At 34.3% G+C, this 15,812-nt stretch overlaps 2 protein-coding genes across 3 annotated transcripts in view; one reads left to right on the top strand and one right to left on the bottom strand.

Annotated features, from left to right (window-relative positions):
- LOC145729337 (brahma chromatin-remodeling complex ATPase subunit-like) overlaps positions 1–15,812 on the bottom strand; it is a 45,635-nt gene that overhangs the window by 13,469 nt on the left and 16,354 nt on the right. For both annotated transcript variants that reach the window (XM_081980055.1, XM_081980048.1), the window contains exons 4-14: positions 9,438–9,621; positions 7,488–7,728; positions 7,297–7,423; positions 6,755–6,904; positions 6,350–6,528; positions 4,367–4,834; positions 4,138–4,312; positions 3,867–4,077; positions 3,617–3,817; positions 3,406–3,562; positions 3,169–3,346 (exon numbers count right to left, since the gene is read on the bottom strand). In XM_081980055.1, coding sequence (XP_081836181.1) covers positions 3,169–3,346; positions 3,406–3,562; positions 3,617–3,817; positions 3,867–4,077; positions 4,138–4,312; positions 4,367–4,834; positions 6,350–6,528; positions 6,755–6,904; positions 7,297–7,423; positions 7,488–7,728; positions 9,438–9,621 — 2,271 coding nt within the window. The remainder of the gene's footprint in view (positions 1–3,168; positions 3,347–3,405; positions 3,563–3,616; positions 3,818–3,866; positions 4,078–4,137; positions 4,313–4,366; positions 4,835–6,349; positions 6,529–6,754; positions 6,905–7,296; positions 7,424–7,487; positions 7,729–9,437; positions 9,622–15,812) is intronic.
- On the top strand, positions 11,359–15,693 carry LOC145729349 (uncharacterized). The gene is made up of 5 exons (XM_081980064.1): positions 11,359–11,646; positions 13,109–13,239; positions 13,290–13,552; positions 15,179–15,287; positions 15,338–15,693. The coding sequence occupies exons 1-5, from the start codon at positions 11,530–11,532 to the stop codon at positions 15,657–15,659; spliced, it is 942 nt and encodes a 313-aa protein (XP_081836190.1). The 5' UTR covers positions 11,359–11,529; the 3' UTR covers positions 15,660–15,693.

The following is a 15,812-nucleotide window of genomic DNA, read 5'->3' on the forward strand; positions in this document are numbered from 1 at the left end:
GACCCTAAACAATCTACAATTTTTAGTAAATTGGTTTAAGGTTGTAATTTTCTTTTCTCCAGAATAAGTTTTGTTCAGCGTTTAATTACAAATTTAAATAATAATTTAAATTTTGCAGTTTCACCATGTAGAAAGACATTCGACACCGCCTTTTCACTTTTGAGATCCTGAAGATGGATACTTAGGTACCCGAAACATTTAGAGCGGTTCTCTTTAATTAGAAGCTCAATAAAGATTTATTTAGAGGCTTTGTTTCTCACCTTCTTTTTGTAGAAATAGTTATGCTAGAAACTTGATTAACTTTATATTTGGTTTTGGTAGATTTAGTATGTTTCAATAACATTTGATACAACAGGATACAAATACACTAGTTTTACTAGGCTACATCAAACACCGACATTACATACCAAATAAATTAATAAAAAAAATAATAACCCTTAAGGGGAGAGATTTATATTTCTTTTTGAACATCTACAACGAAAGCGATCAGGCAGGAAACTGTTCATTTTTTTGTTTCTCACTCCTATTTAAGTTTACTAATTTAGTATGCATGTATAATGTGATTGTGTCATTCACAATCACATTAAGATTTTTCATTTATGTGACACTTTCCTGAAAAAGGCTTCCTAAGGAAGACAGAACTCCAGTTTAAAAAAATTGTATTTTTTTTGCTATAACTGTCAGAACTGACATTTTTTAGACTATAAGTAGTGTAAAACTGATTGTCGAGTGTCTGAAACTGGATTTCAAACACGAAAAATCATTTTCGTCATTTTTTACTACTAAAAGTAGTCTAAAAGTTAATTTTAAAGGTAGAAATGACTTTACTATGATTAAAGATAGTCCAAAGGTCTATTTTCAGGACTTTATTTGGTGTACAACTCAATTTTCTGGATTAAAATAAGTCTAAAATTCACTGGTAACAGTTCAAATTAAATTTTCGGACTATTTTAATTCTAAAAAATAGTGTTCAAGACTAATATCGTAGCATTTAGCGTACTGAAGTGTCTGAAATTAAATTTCACTACATTCACTAATATAAATAGTTTTAAACTCGATTTTTTAGTGTTACAACACTAAAAACAGTCCGAATTGCTTACAAATGCTCCAATTTGTTGCACCGATGAGTGTAGAAGTCAATTTAATAGTGAAGAGGTTTGAAATGACGTTTTCAAGACTAATGGACAGTGTACAAACTGGCCTGATAAGTCAAAACCTTGTGAAGATCGAGAAGAGCCTTAAAACTCTATTTTTCAGGCTAAAATCAGCCTTAAGCACTAAAAAAGTCTAGATTTGTAAGAAATGGTCGAATTTTTAACACTGAAGTGTCTAAAAGTCTATTTAATAGTGACAAAGCTTGAAATTGCTTTGAAAAAGCATTTTTAAGCCTATGGATAATGTTAAAATTGTTTTTTAAGTCTGCTATGTCAAAAACTGGTCTTTGATAATATATTCTTGATTTTCCAAGCTGAAAGCTGTTTAAAAAACCCTAAAAATAGTCCAAAGTTATTTAAGTAAAGAAGCTTAAGTTAATCTTCAAGTTAATTTTCATGAATGTAATGTCAATATCCTGTATTTAAAACTATTTTCAATACTAACGTATTGAAATGTGTTTTCAAATTATGAAAACTTACTTCAAATGCTAATTTTCGGATGTAACTTTTCGTTGGTTCAGAGTCACAAGTTTTTTGTGTTTAAATGTGTGAGTTTGTAGTCAAAAATTCTAGTGAAAGTAATTTTTCATGTCTATAAGTCAATTTTGAATACTAAAGTTCTTCAATTTGTCTGAAAACTATGAAAACTGATTACAAAGACAATTTTTAAACCTCTCAAGTCAATTTTGACTGTTTCCAAGACAATTTTTAAGTTGGGTTGGGTTGGTTTTGGGTCTTTGAACGTAATAACTCAATTATCTCATAAACGAAGTTTCAAATCAGAATTTTATAAGTAGATAGCCTGACTAACCTACTTATTTTTTCAAACTGAACAAGAAAAGTAAAAAAAGTGTAATTTTTGAAAACGATCTTTCTGTATCTACGCCACTGGACAGTTTTGATAAACGTCATTAACATCACATAGGAGTAGTAATTTCATAAGTACTTGTTCCAAATTTGATCAAAATTGGTCCAACTGACATTTATGACAAGAAACTGACTTTTTTAACTGAATTTTAAACCACAGTATTTTCCTTAGGAAGCATTTTTCAGGAAAATAACATAATGCATGACAACTTATTTTTAGATGGGCTACAACTGGACCACCCTGTATAATTTATTCCCCTCTTTAAGCGCTATTTTCGTTGAGTTCATTTTTATTATAACATGGGTCTCACTGTCTTTACTAAGTTGCGATTTAAGCTTCTGAAGATGGGCATTTCCATGTCCTTTAATTCTTGAAGGCTGAAAAGTATTGTGGGGACGACGTTATTCCTTCCCTTTCGCAGAAAAAAAGGTTATCTCTATATTTGTTTACAGCATTAATTTACAACAGTTCTCTCTTTTTATCGTGGGGCATATTTGTCAAATTTAATAAGTACTGGTTCAAACTTCTGTTTTTTTTATTTGTAGTCATAGAAGCAACAACAGACATTAAGTACAAGCATTACTCCGTATTCAGAATAGCATATCATGGAAGTAATATTACAAGAAAAATTAACTGAACACTTGAGAAAAAAAAACAATTTTGTACTATTTGCCGGACTTTGAGGAAATAATGATTGCAATCCATGCAACTTCTAACACTTCATCAGAAAGAATCTTTCTTAACGTCTTCAGACTTCTAAGAAAAAAAATAGTAAAAGAGTAAGTACACTTACCTTCTTTCAGTGTTTAGAATTTTTTACTTTAATTCGTTTTATATCTTTAACTTTCGTGACAGTTTTGTCAAAGTATAAGTCACTTTTTTCCCGCCGGAGTATACGAATTATATCGAAAACAATACAAAAATATAAAGCCGTCCAACAAAATGTCAAAAACAGAAATCCGCGTCATAATACCGCGATTTTCACTATAAGAACTCAAATAATTAATTAGAAACTAAAAACGTCAACCCCTGAAGTTTGTATACATATTCCCTATCCAAAACAAATCTTATTAATGGTATAATCCATCACCTGAATAAAACATTTCAATTCAACACTATAACATAAAAATATAAAAAAATTCTTACCTTGGCCAAAACTCCTTTATCCTTGATGACGTACTCGTAAGTGGTAAGTAGGACATTAAACTTGGTTGATCGCATCTGGCCCTGGATTTGACGTCGACCCGCTGGCGACCCTTTGTACGAAACGATAATCACAGATGGCGCCCACTTTTCAAACTCCAACACCCAATTGGACAACGTCCTGTCAACAAATTATCAGTTAGTTAATCAGTCCGTTATTATTTGTGTACAAAAACTTACGATAAAGGAACTATAATCAAAAATGGTCCATTCACTTTCTTCTTTTCCATCAAGTAGGTAATGAGAGCGATTGTTTGGATTGTTTTGCCCAAACCCATTTCGTCGGCCAGGATCCCGTTTAAGTTATTGTTGTATAAAGACACCAGCCATTCTAATCCTAAAAATCACTTGTATAGATTTATAATTACGCAAATTTACAAAGTTATCTAACCTTTAGTTTGATACTCTTTCAGTTGTCCATTAATCATAATCGAAGCTTGTTCAGTGACAATTTCATGCACAGTATGAGCAATACCGTAGTAACTCTGTTCTTCGCCAATCTTCTTATGATACTCATCGTCCTCAACTTTGGCCTTCTTGATTAACGCTTTAGCTTTGTCTTCTTCCGTTTTGGGTTCTTCACGTTTCTCTTCTGTAAATTAATTAAATACATTTTTTTACACGCTTTGTTCAAAGTTAACCTTCATCGTCATCCTCGTCGTCAGTATCCACAATTTCCCATCCGGGGTTTTGTTGCAACCAAGCCTGGAGTTGACTCATCAAAGGAGCATCATCACCTGAAAGTTTCTTTCCCGTTGAAATTTCAATCACGGTGATAGGTTTGTCGGCATCTTGGCTTCCTTCGTCTCCTGGAATTAATACGCCTTCGGCGGCTAAACGTTTACGTTTTCTCTGCAGATTTAAGTACCAAATTACGGATCTTTACGGAAAACGGCGTGAAATTGACGTTACCTTTTTGCGTCTTTCCTCTTCATGTTGTTTTTTACGCTGTTCGATTTTGTGCTGCTTTACCATTTCAGTTAGACTCGCTATATACTCGTCAGTCTGTGACAGCAGGAACGCCAGTCTTTTGTCTTTCTTCTGGTCAATCAGTTTCCTATACCCTTCCTCGTCTTCCGCCATTAATCTACGCCAGAACAATATTAAACCACCCTCAAGAAAACTGTATTAAAAAGAATACCGTCGCATACGCTCTTTTTCAATCCTTTCCTGTTCTTTTTTCTGCTCTCGCTCTGCATTAGCGTGGTAGTTCAACACTGCTTTGTTCAATTTCCCAATCCTAGCTTGACTGTTTCTGTGAAAGTCTTTGAAGTCTTTGCCGTGCTGCAGCACGGAGTTGAGGAACTCCTGGTGTTTTTGTCTGCGTTTGCGCTCCGCCTCCAACTTTTGCTGTTTTTCTAGTTTCTCCGTGGCCCTGGCCTCTCTCAAGCCTTGCCGCTTGGTGCGTTTGTAAGCTTTCATGTTCACCGCAGTTTCTAAAGTCGTGTCTCTTCTCGTGCAGGCGATTATCTCGGTGCGAAGTTGCCTTTGGAAGTTTAGGCATCGCAATGCTCTCAATTCGATCTGAGCTTGCATACGTAGTTCTTCGGACATATCAGAAGGTAGGTTGGTTAGTTGCTCCATTCGAGCGGCTATTCTGGCCGCTACTCTACAAATTTCAGAGATGGATTTAACATAACAATTTATCAAATTGTAAAACTGTAGAAACCAGATGCTGTAACCCTCAAAATTAGGCATTTCTTGCAAAAACCAGCATTACAAAGTCATTTGTGTGTAAGAACCATTCTACTCCCATTACATAAATGTAAGGGGGGGTGATTTGAAGCCAACAAAAAAACTTTAGAATTTTAAAAACTAAACTAAACTTTAGAAAAATAGATAATTACAAAAACAGTTGGTTAGCACAACTGTTTCAAAGTTAAGGCTAATATCATGGCGGTTATAAAGTTAAAGTTGGATTTTGACCTTTGAAAACAGATTGGCGTTGACAATTCGTTCGGTAGGTCAGTTTTCATAATATTTGACTGTTTTTCATCGTTTTGGTCTTGACAATTGACTAAAATGACTTGTTGCTTTGTTTGCTTGTTTACATGCTTCAGTTGACATTTGCATAAAAGGTTCCAAATTGACATTTGAGTCAAAATTTCAGATGACCATTTTAAATGACGTCATGCAAGTGAAAAATCGCGCATAAATTGATGTGTTTCACGGCTTTTAACCTGCAAATTCTTTGGACGAAGAGCGTCTTTGCAAATAACTGATCTTGTAATAGCTATTTATGTAACCAGTTACGAAAAGATCGATTTTGTGTAAGGAATGAATGTTTGTAGGACGAGCACGGCGAGGTCCTACAATTTGAATGAGTTACACAATAAGACATTTTTGAAACGTGTTGCATACATAATTTTTTCTAATTTTGACCAAAAAGCGGTAAAAACCATCTTTTAAAGTGATTTAACACAAATATTCACTTTCATAGCACCTTGTATAAACTGTGACAACGACCTGTTATGATGGATGTCGCCCATATGTTTCTAGGGAAATGCATAAAAACAGGGAGTGATGAAATGAACTTTTCATAACTAGTTACATAAAGTGATACTTTTCTAGTTACGAAAAGTAAAACGTTTTTTTAAAGTAAAAAGTGTCACTTTATATGCCAAAATTAGAAAAAACATTATAGTGCGATACATGGTCGTATTCACTCATAATAACATCTTTGAACCTTTTTCTCTTCATAATCGAATCTAAAGCACAATATTTGGAATTAGCAATTGTTCTTGTTTCTTGTATTTTATTAATTTAGCAATTTTGGCATTTAATTTAATCAAAATTACATGTTTTTTCTCCTTAGACCACAATTTACTCTCCTGCCTTTTTTGTTAAAATCATTAATTTCATGTGATTGATACGGCAGAAACAAAGATGCAAAAAAAATAATTTCAACTACATATACCGTTTTTAACCTTACGGATTTACGTTCCAAATTAACTTTGTTAATTTTTTAGTCGTTTAAATTAATTTTTAACACCCTCTCGATAAGTGAGACCTTGCACACCCATTCCTATATGGACTTTTTACCTTTAAAATATAATCACCCTGTGAAATATATGAAAAAACACCCTGTATAGAAATTAAACTATTTTGTGGAGATGTATCTCACCTGTTTTCTCTTTCTTGAAGAAGCATTATAGGATCGAGCCCCACCGGTTTAGGAAGTGTGGTGATTCTGGCCTGTTTAGGGTGCTGAAGAGCTCCTGGCGGTCTTGGCTGTTGTTGTTGCTGCTGCTGTTGTTGTTGTTGAACCTGCTGCTGTTGTTGCTGCAACTGTGGCTTGTACGGCTGAAATTATTGATAAAAATAGTAGCATTCTACTTAAACAGTCGATTATGTGTAAAAAGAACATATTGCTATGTTTTAGAGGAATATAATTATGTAGAAAAAGTCACAGAGTAAATGGATGAGTAGGTAAATAGCATGAGAATAGTTACGCCACTGTATGTTAAACCCAACGAACCAAATTGCCTCTCACAAAACCTTTAAAGGAGGAATAAATTACCCTGGTTACCTGACAAGGCTGCTGTGGAGGATGTTGATAACTGCCAGGAGGAGGGGCGTGGGGATGCGGCATTGGCGGAGGCGGTCTCATAGTTTGAAGAGGCACTGGAGGCCCTTGAACTTCCTGTCCACCTTCCAAATTCGAGTCCCTCCCACTTTCCTGCAGGATCGTACTCCGTCAATAGAGGCGAGCATCATCCACATAAAGCTGCGCATGCATATTTAAAACCCTGCCAAACGGTGGGTTCCTGTCACAATTAATCAAATAGGCAACAACAGCCACTACCGAACCGTCTACGTCAACCTCAAAAGCATAGCAATACTTCTGCACCATCTACTGTCTAGCTACAAAGTATATCTACTTCATTTTTCATTTACGTCTTAAGAGCCAGGAAGTAATATTGAAATTTGTGAAAAAAATGAAAACTTTTTAAGTCACATTAGAAACTCCTCAAAAAAACCCACTCAATACAATGAGTTACTATCTAAAAAATAACTCCGGCCCATGATCTCTAAAGACGTGAACAAAAAGTGAACACCTGTCACACTTACCTGTCCAGGAGGAGGCGTTGGAGGTTGCAAAGGTGACCCATCCGGCCGTTTTCCTTGTAACGCCATCAAAATAGGTTGCGGTATTGGTTGGTTTCGTGCCAGATAGCGATAGGCCATGATTTGGTTCCTATGCACACCTGCTAGTTTAGGTTCCACCCCTCCAACGGATTAGGATCAGTTTTAAATCTCACCTCAATTGAGTCATCTGGAGTTGCGACAAAGCGGCATTGCCATTGGCCCGCGCTCTCAGCACCAGTAACTGTGAGTATCTCGGATCTTCTTGCATCCCCTTTTCATCCATGGAGTCTATGGCGGACTGCAACGCTCGCAAATTCTCCTGACCTTGAGGTGGTCCTGGAGAAGTTTGGTGCGTGGGAGATGAATGGCCTTGGGGAGCGTGGCCTTGGTGACTTGGCGGCATTGGAGGCATTCCTGTTGTTACACTTTGTTATATCAAAGAAGACAAGACAGTTGTATTTAGGAAACGAATTAATTTAATTAAATTAATTCAGCGTTGCCGTACCTACGTAAAATCATCAGATATCATCATTTTTGACCAGCTTAGTATATAACTGATACTATTTTTTTATATATAATAATTTTAGGTATATAGTTGGAATTTTACCTTTTTTAAATGACGAAGAAACAGAAGCCCACATCGTCATTGATTGCTACAAAGATGTGCATGATAGAGCATTATATGCTTTTTAAGTATCTTATCCTATGAATTTAAGCAGACGAAGTAGCAGATATGTCCTATTTCGTCCTTATTTCTAAGAAAATGTCGATTAGGAAAACTAAAATAACTACTCTATGAAAAACACAATGAGAGATCAAATTAATGTATGCTAAAACAGAATTATTATGTAAGAACAGAAATTTTGCAAAGACCATTATTGCAGGACCATTTCTGCCTTGCAATAATATGATGCAAATAATTGGTTTTAACTGTAAATAGCCGCAGAAACTATCTCTAACTGGTAAATTAGTCAGTACTTTCCTCAGTAATTTCAAAAATTATGGCTATTACTCACTTACAACACTCGCCTTCGGCTCATGTCACAAATTTCATCTTCGTGAGTAATAACTAACATTACATGCTCGTTGAACAATATAGAGTAGGAGATCTTCATTCAGAAATAATGCTATACAACTTTGAAATATCATAATACTAGTTAGGCGATTTATGATGCCACAGGGGGAATAAAGATGAATAGAGAACTTGAAAATGAATGGATCAATAACATTAGATACGCTGACGACACTGCCATTATAGCTAGTAGTCTGGAAGTCTATTACAGAAGGTGAACGATATATCCGAAGAATTCGAACTAAAACAAAGCATCTCAAAAACAAAGTGGATGTGCATTAGCAAACAACGAAAACCAATAGAAAAACTTACACTAAACCAAACACCCATAGAGCACGTTGAAAAAAACACATATTTAGGAACAATTGTCCACAGTTAATGGAACATGGCCATAGAAATCAAATCCAGGATTGAAGAGAAAGATAGAGGAAAAATAGTAGAAGAAACGTCTCACTGCCACTAAAAATTAGACTGATACACAGTCTTGCTATACGGAGTAGAAGCATGGACCAACAACATTATGAAAAAGATCCCACCCTTTGAAATGTGGATTTCTCGACGTGTTCTCTGAATATCCTGAAAGGATCACGTCACAAACGAATAAGTACTCAGAAGAATCGGAAAACCGCATTAAGTCACATTTATGGTAAAAAAAAAGGAAACTGGAATACTTTGGCCATCTGATGAGACACAACAAATATCGCCTTCAGCAGCTTATATGTCAGGGCAAAGTGGACGGTAGAAGGGGTCCGGGTAGAAGAAGAAACTCTTGGATGCAAAATCTAAGAAAGTGGTTTGGCCTGTCGTCTCTCTAATTGTTTAGACAAGCTCCTAATAAAGATAGAATCGCCAACGTCCGAAAGAAGTAAGAAAATCTTGGGTCTTCTTTGTATAAGTAGAGTCGGTCAAGATATCTTGTTCCATAGTAATACTGACTGTTCAGGTTGATCAATACCCTACATTACTTAGGAGATAGCAATAATTGAGTAAAATACAGGAAATAAACACTGTATCTACCTACAATATACGATATAATTTTTATCACTTTTACCTTGAGAGGGATGTCCTTGAGGTGATAAATGTGGAGGAGGTGGATGCATCTGACCCTGAGGCATGAGATGTCCCTGTGGAGATGCCCGGCCTTGCATCGGTTGGCCTGGTGGATGACTTTGCTGAGGATGTGGGTGGCCTTGAGGTGGAGGTGGGTGTGACGGCGGTCCCGGTGACGGGGAGCTCTGTAATTGGCCAAAATACTAACCTTAACTAGGTTTTTTGCTATTCTTACCATATTGCAGGTTTGGAGATAAGGTTATCGGGCCGCGAGGTCGTGCATATAATGTTTATGGTGTAAACAATGACGAAACAATTTCGATCGAGAGTGGATTAGTTGGTTGACATTGAGACACTTACTGGAGCATTTGCACCGATCAAAACAATAGTAAAATCCGAATGCTACTTATAGCGAACTGGTTTTTTCCAAACTGCGAGTCAAGCAAAAACGATTTTCCTGTCCAATAATACGTTATCAAATACGAAAGCGATAACCCGTTTTCGCCCGTAAAAATGCTATTTAAATACTTATCGACAAATTTATTACTTTATTTTAATGCATATAGAATAACTTTAATTATTGTACGATACGTTTGTTGATTAGTCACCAGTTTCCACAAGTCTACCATTACATAATAACTGTTACTAAGACAGAAAATTAATTTTAAAGTACAGGATTCACATTGCAGAGAAAGACTTAACTAATAAAAATTTGATTAATAAATCTTTAAAATAATTACTACTAAGGTCATTTTACCACAAGACATAATACAGCAAAATGTTTTGTATATGAACAAGTCAAGTATAAAAATAGTGTTTTTTTTATAAATCTCTGATTTAATACAACATCAATAATCTCCAGATAGTTTTTGCTTATCAATCCAAATGTAAAAACACGGTCAAACCAAACATTTTTACATTGGATGTTCAAAACTTCTACCATCAAGTTTAATGAATAGGGCTGTATCATTTTTCATGAACAGCTCTTAAACTTCTTGGCATTTTTGCAATATCAAGAACAGCCGTAACAATTCTTCCTACTAACTACACTCTTTCTCATTTAATGTTAGGGAGGGGTTTTGAGGATAAAACCCTCGATAAAACCTCATAGACAAATAATGGTCATCCATTGAAATAATCAAAAAAGTAGAGTTTTTTGAGCTATTACTCAAAGAGTAGCAGTAGCAAATCAGCGACATTTTAACCACATATTTGTGTTTTGTATTCATTTTACAATTTTTGACCAACATACCTACCGTAGCAAAACAGAAAACTGTATCTGTGATGCGAAAATTGGACAGATCTATAAGTTACTTCAGAGTAACGTTTATAAAGCGATTGTAAATTACTGTGATTATTAAACCAATTATATTTACTTTAAAAAAACCATCACATGCAAGTGATTGTAAAACTTGAAAGAACAAAGAAATTGGATAATGCATGTTAAACATTGAAGGTAGAAGTAAATACGGCTTCTTAAATGAAAACTCACATATCACATGAAATTGTCATGTCGAATTGCGTAACCAATTGAGACTACATGACTTGGATTTTAGAAAGCCTTCTTCTAACAAAAGCTAAAAAAACATTAATTTCTCAGAAATGCATTTGAAGAACAATATTTAACCTGAATGATGCAATATCAATTAGTATTACCGAATAAAGTGAAATATTATTTAATAAAACTTGGAATTAGTGTCTTCAAACAGTCTATTCTGGAGAGAACAAACAATATAAGGGACATTCCATTTAAAGTATGGAAATGTATGTTAACTGTTTTCCATAGTAAATCAAAGGTTGTCAAAATTCTTCATCAAAACACCTTTCCTTTTACACAATACTAATTAAATTGACATTAAATTAATTAACTCGGCGGAACCACATTAAAAAGGAACCCGTTATTCTTAGGCAGGAACAACCGAATCAGATTTCTATTTCAATGGGTCTGAAAAAATACAATTAACCCACACTGGTGGGAAATCCCAAGTTTAAGGCTTTAGGCAAAAAAAGTTTCCGTCAACAGTTGTTGACTAGTATTTTATATTACAACGCGATTAGTTGAGTAACTGCTATAGTTGTCTTTAGTCGTCACAATGGATTTGGTTTTTCGGTTGAAGAATTTGTGTTGTTTCGTTAAGGGTGCTATGGTGGAGGATGAACTGCAAAGTTACATGAATTTCGTGCTACCGTTAGTTTTGGCTGCTGGAAAGGTAAGTAAATATTTATCTCTAATAAAATTAAACCTCAAGACCGAATGTAATTTTTGTTAAGCCGGATGCACCAGTGTATTTACTTTGTAATAAATGTGAAGGAAAACGTGACACTCAAATCACGATTAAGTAGTTTGAGTTTCACGTTTTTGTCAACATATCTTTAAGCTTTACTTAAACATGTTAGATTTTGGCAAGGACTTTTTTCCAACCCAAGGTCCCAAAACTGTGAATTACATAACAGAATAAATCTGAAATTCTAATAATAAGTAAATAACTTGTTTTGTTATCTCGAACTGGAAAAATGAAATTAATATGTCTAGCCTTTCTCGTTTAATTTAGCCTAATTTAAGCTTTCCATGTTATCATGCTAAAGAGAAGGTGAATTAAAACAAAACACAGTATTATTAAATATAAAAGTTATTAAAAAAGGCTCCTTATACATCTTCCGTCAGTCAGTCAACCAAAATACAAAGTAGATGAGCCTTATAATAAAACACCCTGTATATTTTTCCGCTAATGTTTGTTCTGTCAAAAATCGTAGGTAGTTGTATGGTTTTTCCTAATTGCAGTCCCTCCGAATACACAAATGCATTGAAAGTCACTAGTAAATAATATATTTTTGTTTTAATAATTATGTCACACTTTTTGTAACAATCTTAAACTTAAACTTTCTTGTTCACTTAGTGAATAGTTTGTACATTCTGCGTAAAAGTCTGTTTTACACAGTTCAGTTAAAGTTGTAGTTAAAACATGTCTTCGCAGCTCAAAGTTGACAGTTAAATTTAAAAAATACTCTCAACAAGAACGAATTTCCACTCTCCACAGTCTTAACGATATCTACACTAACAAACAGCGATGGGACGCTAAATTAGACTTTACGGACATTCATTTAAAAATTGATTAAAACGGAAGTCATTATTCTGTCTAAGTGTCAATTTACAAACTTCTAGTTAACTTTCAGAACTATCTTCCAGATCAGTACAATCTAGAGTCTAAAACTGTTGAGATAGGATGCTACATTTCAATTCAAAAAGAGAGTTTGTTGACTAGTTCATATAACAAACTGGGCTTGAATTTGATGTAGAATTCATGACGTATAACCCTGTATACCAAGTGGTTCAAAAAATATGACAATATTTGTTTTCAAATTATAAAATTGATCGTTAAAACCAGGATATTTCTTTGTAGTAGTCTAATTTTAAAAATTTCCAATTATTACATTTTAATAGTTGAATGATTAGACTAATGACCTGATTCAATTCAGAATCATAAAACCAAAACCCTATACAAGTTGTATAGGCTGTTTCGCATTATCGCAGTCTAAACTCTGGTTCTGGTAATTACTTAATAAGACTAGTTTCAAGGTCTAGTTTATAACCTTGATAGTGTAACCCCAGTACTATTACTAATTGGCCAACAATGACTATGCATAACATGTTTTCTCTTTTCCTCCTTCAAGGAATTATTGACAGTGGACGACATCAATACAGAAACAAAAAATGGAAACGCTTGGGATGTGGTTACCATCTACGACCGCAAAATCGAGAATTTACTGTTTCAGAGGTTGAAACAGAGGTATCCATATCATAAGTACGTAGAAAATGCGTAAATATGATTGGATTTTAATGGATTTTTTTAAGGTTTATTGGAGAAGAAGAATCGTCCATCAAAAACGATATTGCGGTTCTGACCGACCTTCCTACATGGATTATCGACCCCATCGACGGCACTGCCAACTTTGTGAAGCAAATGCCTCTCAGTTGTATTTCAGTGGGACTAACTATTTATAAACAACAAGTGTTGGGAATAGTGTACAATCCTTATATGAACGAATTGTTTACCGCTATTAAGGGAAGAGGAGCTTATTTGAATGGAAAAAAGATTTGTACAAGCGGCGAAACAGGTATAACACCTTTTTTTTAAGGAAGTTTAATTGGTGGTAAAATTGGCTGGATTTCATCATGTTCCACTTACTCGAATTACCAATTAACTTTCTAGGAACAATCCAAGAGGATGCTAAATTAATAAGTCATGTTCTCCAAAATTATTAAAAATTTATTCCAGTGAACGAGATAATCAGACAAAAAACCAATTTCTCTACAACTGTCAATTAATATACGCATTCCAGATAGTTTTAAATTGATTAATAGTATCAAATCCACACCTCGGTGAATTCCAAATTGAAAATTACTGCTGTTGGTCAATCAAATCATTCCTATTTCATTTTGAACCCCCACAGCCAAAAAAATGGAGATATAGCGAAAAAAGAATATGATGATGGTGTTTTGTAACCGAATACACAAAATGATAGTCTAAAGTTGCTCTACTATTATGTTCAAGCCGCACTTTTTTGAAAATGAACGTTTCCATTTTTTCGAAAATATCTCAACAAGAAAGCAAAAATTTAACGTTGTTGGATTGCTCATTAATTTCTTTAAAACATTCTCTATATAACCTTTGAAGTGATTCTTACAGAAAGCGTGACCTCTGGATGAAGAAACGATCTTGGACACACTGTATAGATCAAAAATAAGTTGTATTAAGGTTTTTGGAATCTCATATCAATACTGAAATTGTCAGAGAGCTTAAAACAAGTAAAAGTTTGACTATCACCTCACAAAACTATTGTTTATCTTTTTTAACGTAAATATTGGAGTATTGTATTGAACAGTGAGTTGATCAGCTATCTGGCATTAATAAAAGAGGAAATTGCACATGTTTTGGAAAATAATTTAATTGAATTGTATTATGGAGTATCACCAGAAACTAGGTTAACTACGCTTAAGGCCATCTTAGCTAGTTCGCCTAATTTTGGCACAATTACAAATATCATTTGCAAAGCAATAAACAAAAAAGATATAAATCAGTAAAATAATAAACAGTCGACTGAATAGCAGCATTATTCTGTCGTTTAATTAAATTTATATTAAAACAAATTTTTGGTCTAATGCAGCCCTTTTTTGCCTTAATTTGATCCATGACAATTTCTTCATTAATTTATACAACACTACAAAGGAAACTGTTCTTGTTGATGAAAGGTACAGATTTCAATGCTAGCCAGATTAGGAGATTTCAGAAAAAGTTACTTATTGCTATTCGAACATTTGAATAACTATTAAATTGTCTTGATTAAAAGATTTCAAGTCACTGGTTTTCGAAAATTTGGTCTAAGCCCCATCCAACTACAGTAGAAACTCTTTTCTCTAAAAGCAAAAGTAAAACACTGTAACATAAGTAATTTTGCAACATTAGGTCGTTCTTACTGAGTAACTTCTGGCTTGTTGATTCTTAAGAAAAGAGATTACTGGCAAGAGTTTTTGGTAAAACAGTGAAGAAGTTATTCAAGAGCAGATTCGTTTTAACCACAATTTGGAACTAAAATTCAGAGAACCTAATTAACACATTATTAACCACAACTGTTAACTTATTATCTGTAGTAAAAACAGAAAATGACTTTTTATTTAATATATTGCATCAAAATATTAAGTACAATGAATAACAGAACTAGACTTATTATTTGTGGTTTCAGAAATGAAAAAGTGCATATTCGACTACGAACTATCCCTAGCAATACAGAACGAGACCCTAAAAGAATTATATTTAAACAGACTACAATTCCTGATCAACAAAATATCTGGGTAAGACCAAACCTTCCTCAATGAAACCAAAATTAAAAGTGACTGTTCAGGCTGAGAACTTATGGTTCCGCCGCCTTAGGATTGTGCTACGTAGCCTGTGGAAGAGTGGACGCCTATCAATGTGACGGTTTGTACCCATGGGATGCTGCTGCTGGTACTTTGATAGTCCAAGAAGCTGGTGGACACGTGGTCGACTCCTCGGGAGGAGTTTTTGACTTGATGCACCCCAACTATCTTGCCACCTCTACTGAAGCTTTGAGCTGTCAATTTATGAAAGAAGAACGAATGGCTGATGAGTGCCTAGTGAAGAAGCAGGACACTAGATTTATGGTAGAAGATATTCATTATAAAGACGATGAGAAAATTCAGTAGTTGTATGTAACTTAAATAAAAATTAATATAGTAATTTGTTAATAAGTTTTTCCCGAAAAATCAGTTAACAGTAGACCTTGGGTTATAATCGCATTTACAAACATTGCACTTATTTGATTAAAATGAAAAATAATAAGCCTCGTTTGTGGTCGT

The sequence above is a fragment of the Ips typographus genome, linkage group LG1 (assembly GCF_016097725.1).
Source record: "Ips typographus isolate SLU linkage group LG1, UJ_Ityp_2.0, whole genome shotgun sequence".
Taxonomy (NCBI): Eukaryota; Metazoa; Arthropoda; class Insecta; order Coleoptera; family Curculionidae; genus Ips; species Ips typographus.

Coding starts and splice junctions, on each gene's coding strand:
- LOC145729349 (XM_081980064.1), top strand. CDS start 11,530: ATGGATTTGGTTTTTCGGTTGAAGAATTTGTGTTGTTTCGTTAAGGGT. Junction 11,647..13,108: donor TAGTTTTGGCTGCTGGAAAG/GTAAGTAAATAT, acceptor TCCTCCTTCAAG/GAATTATTGACAGTGGACGA. Junction 13,553..15,178: donor TTGTACAAGCGGCGAAACAG/GTATAACACCTT, acceptor TTGTGGTTTCAG/AAATGAAAAAGTGCATATTC.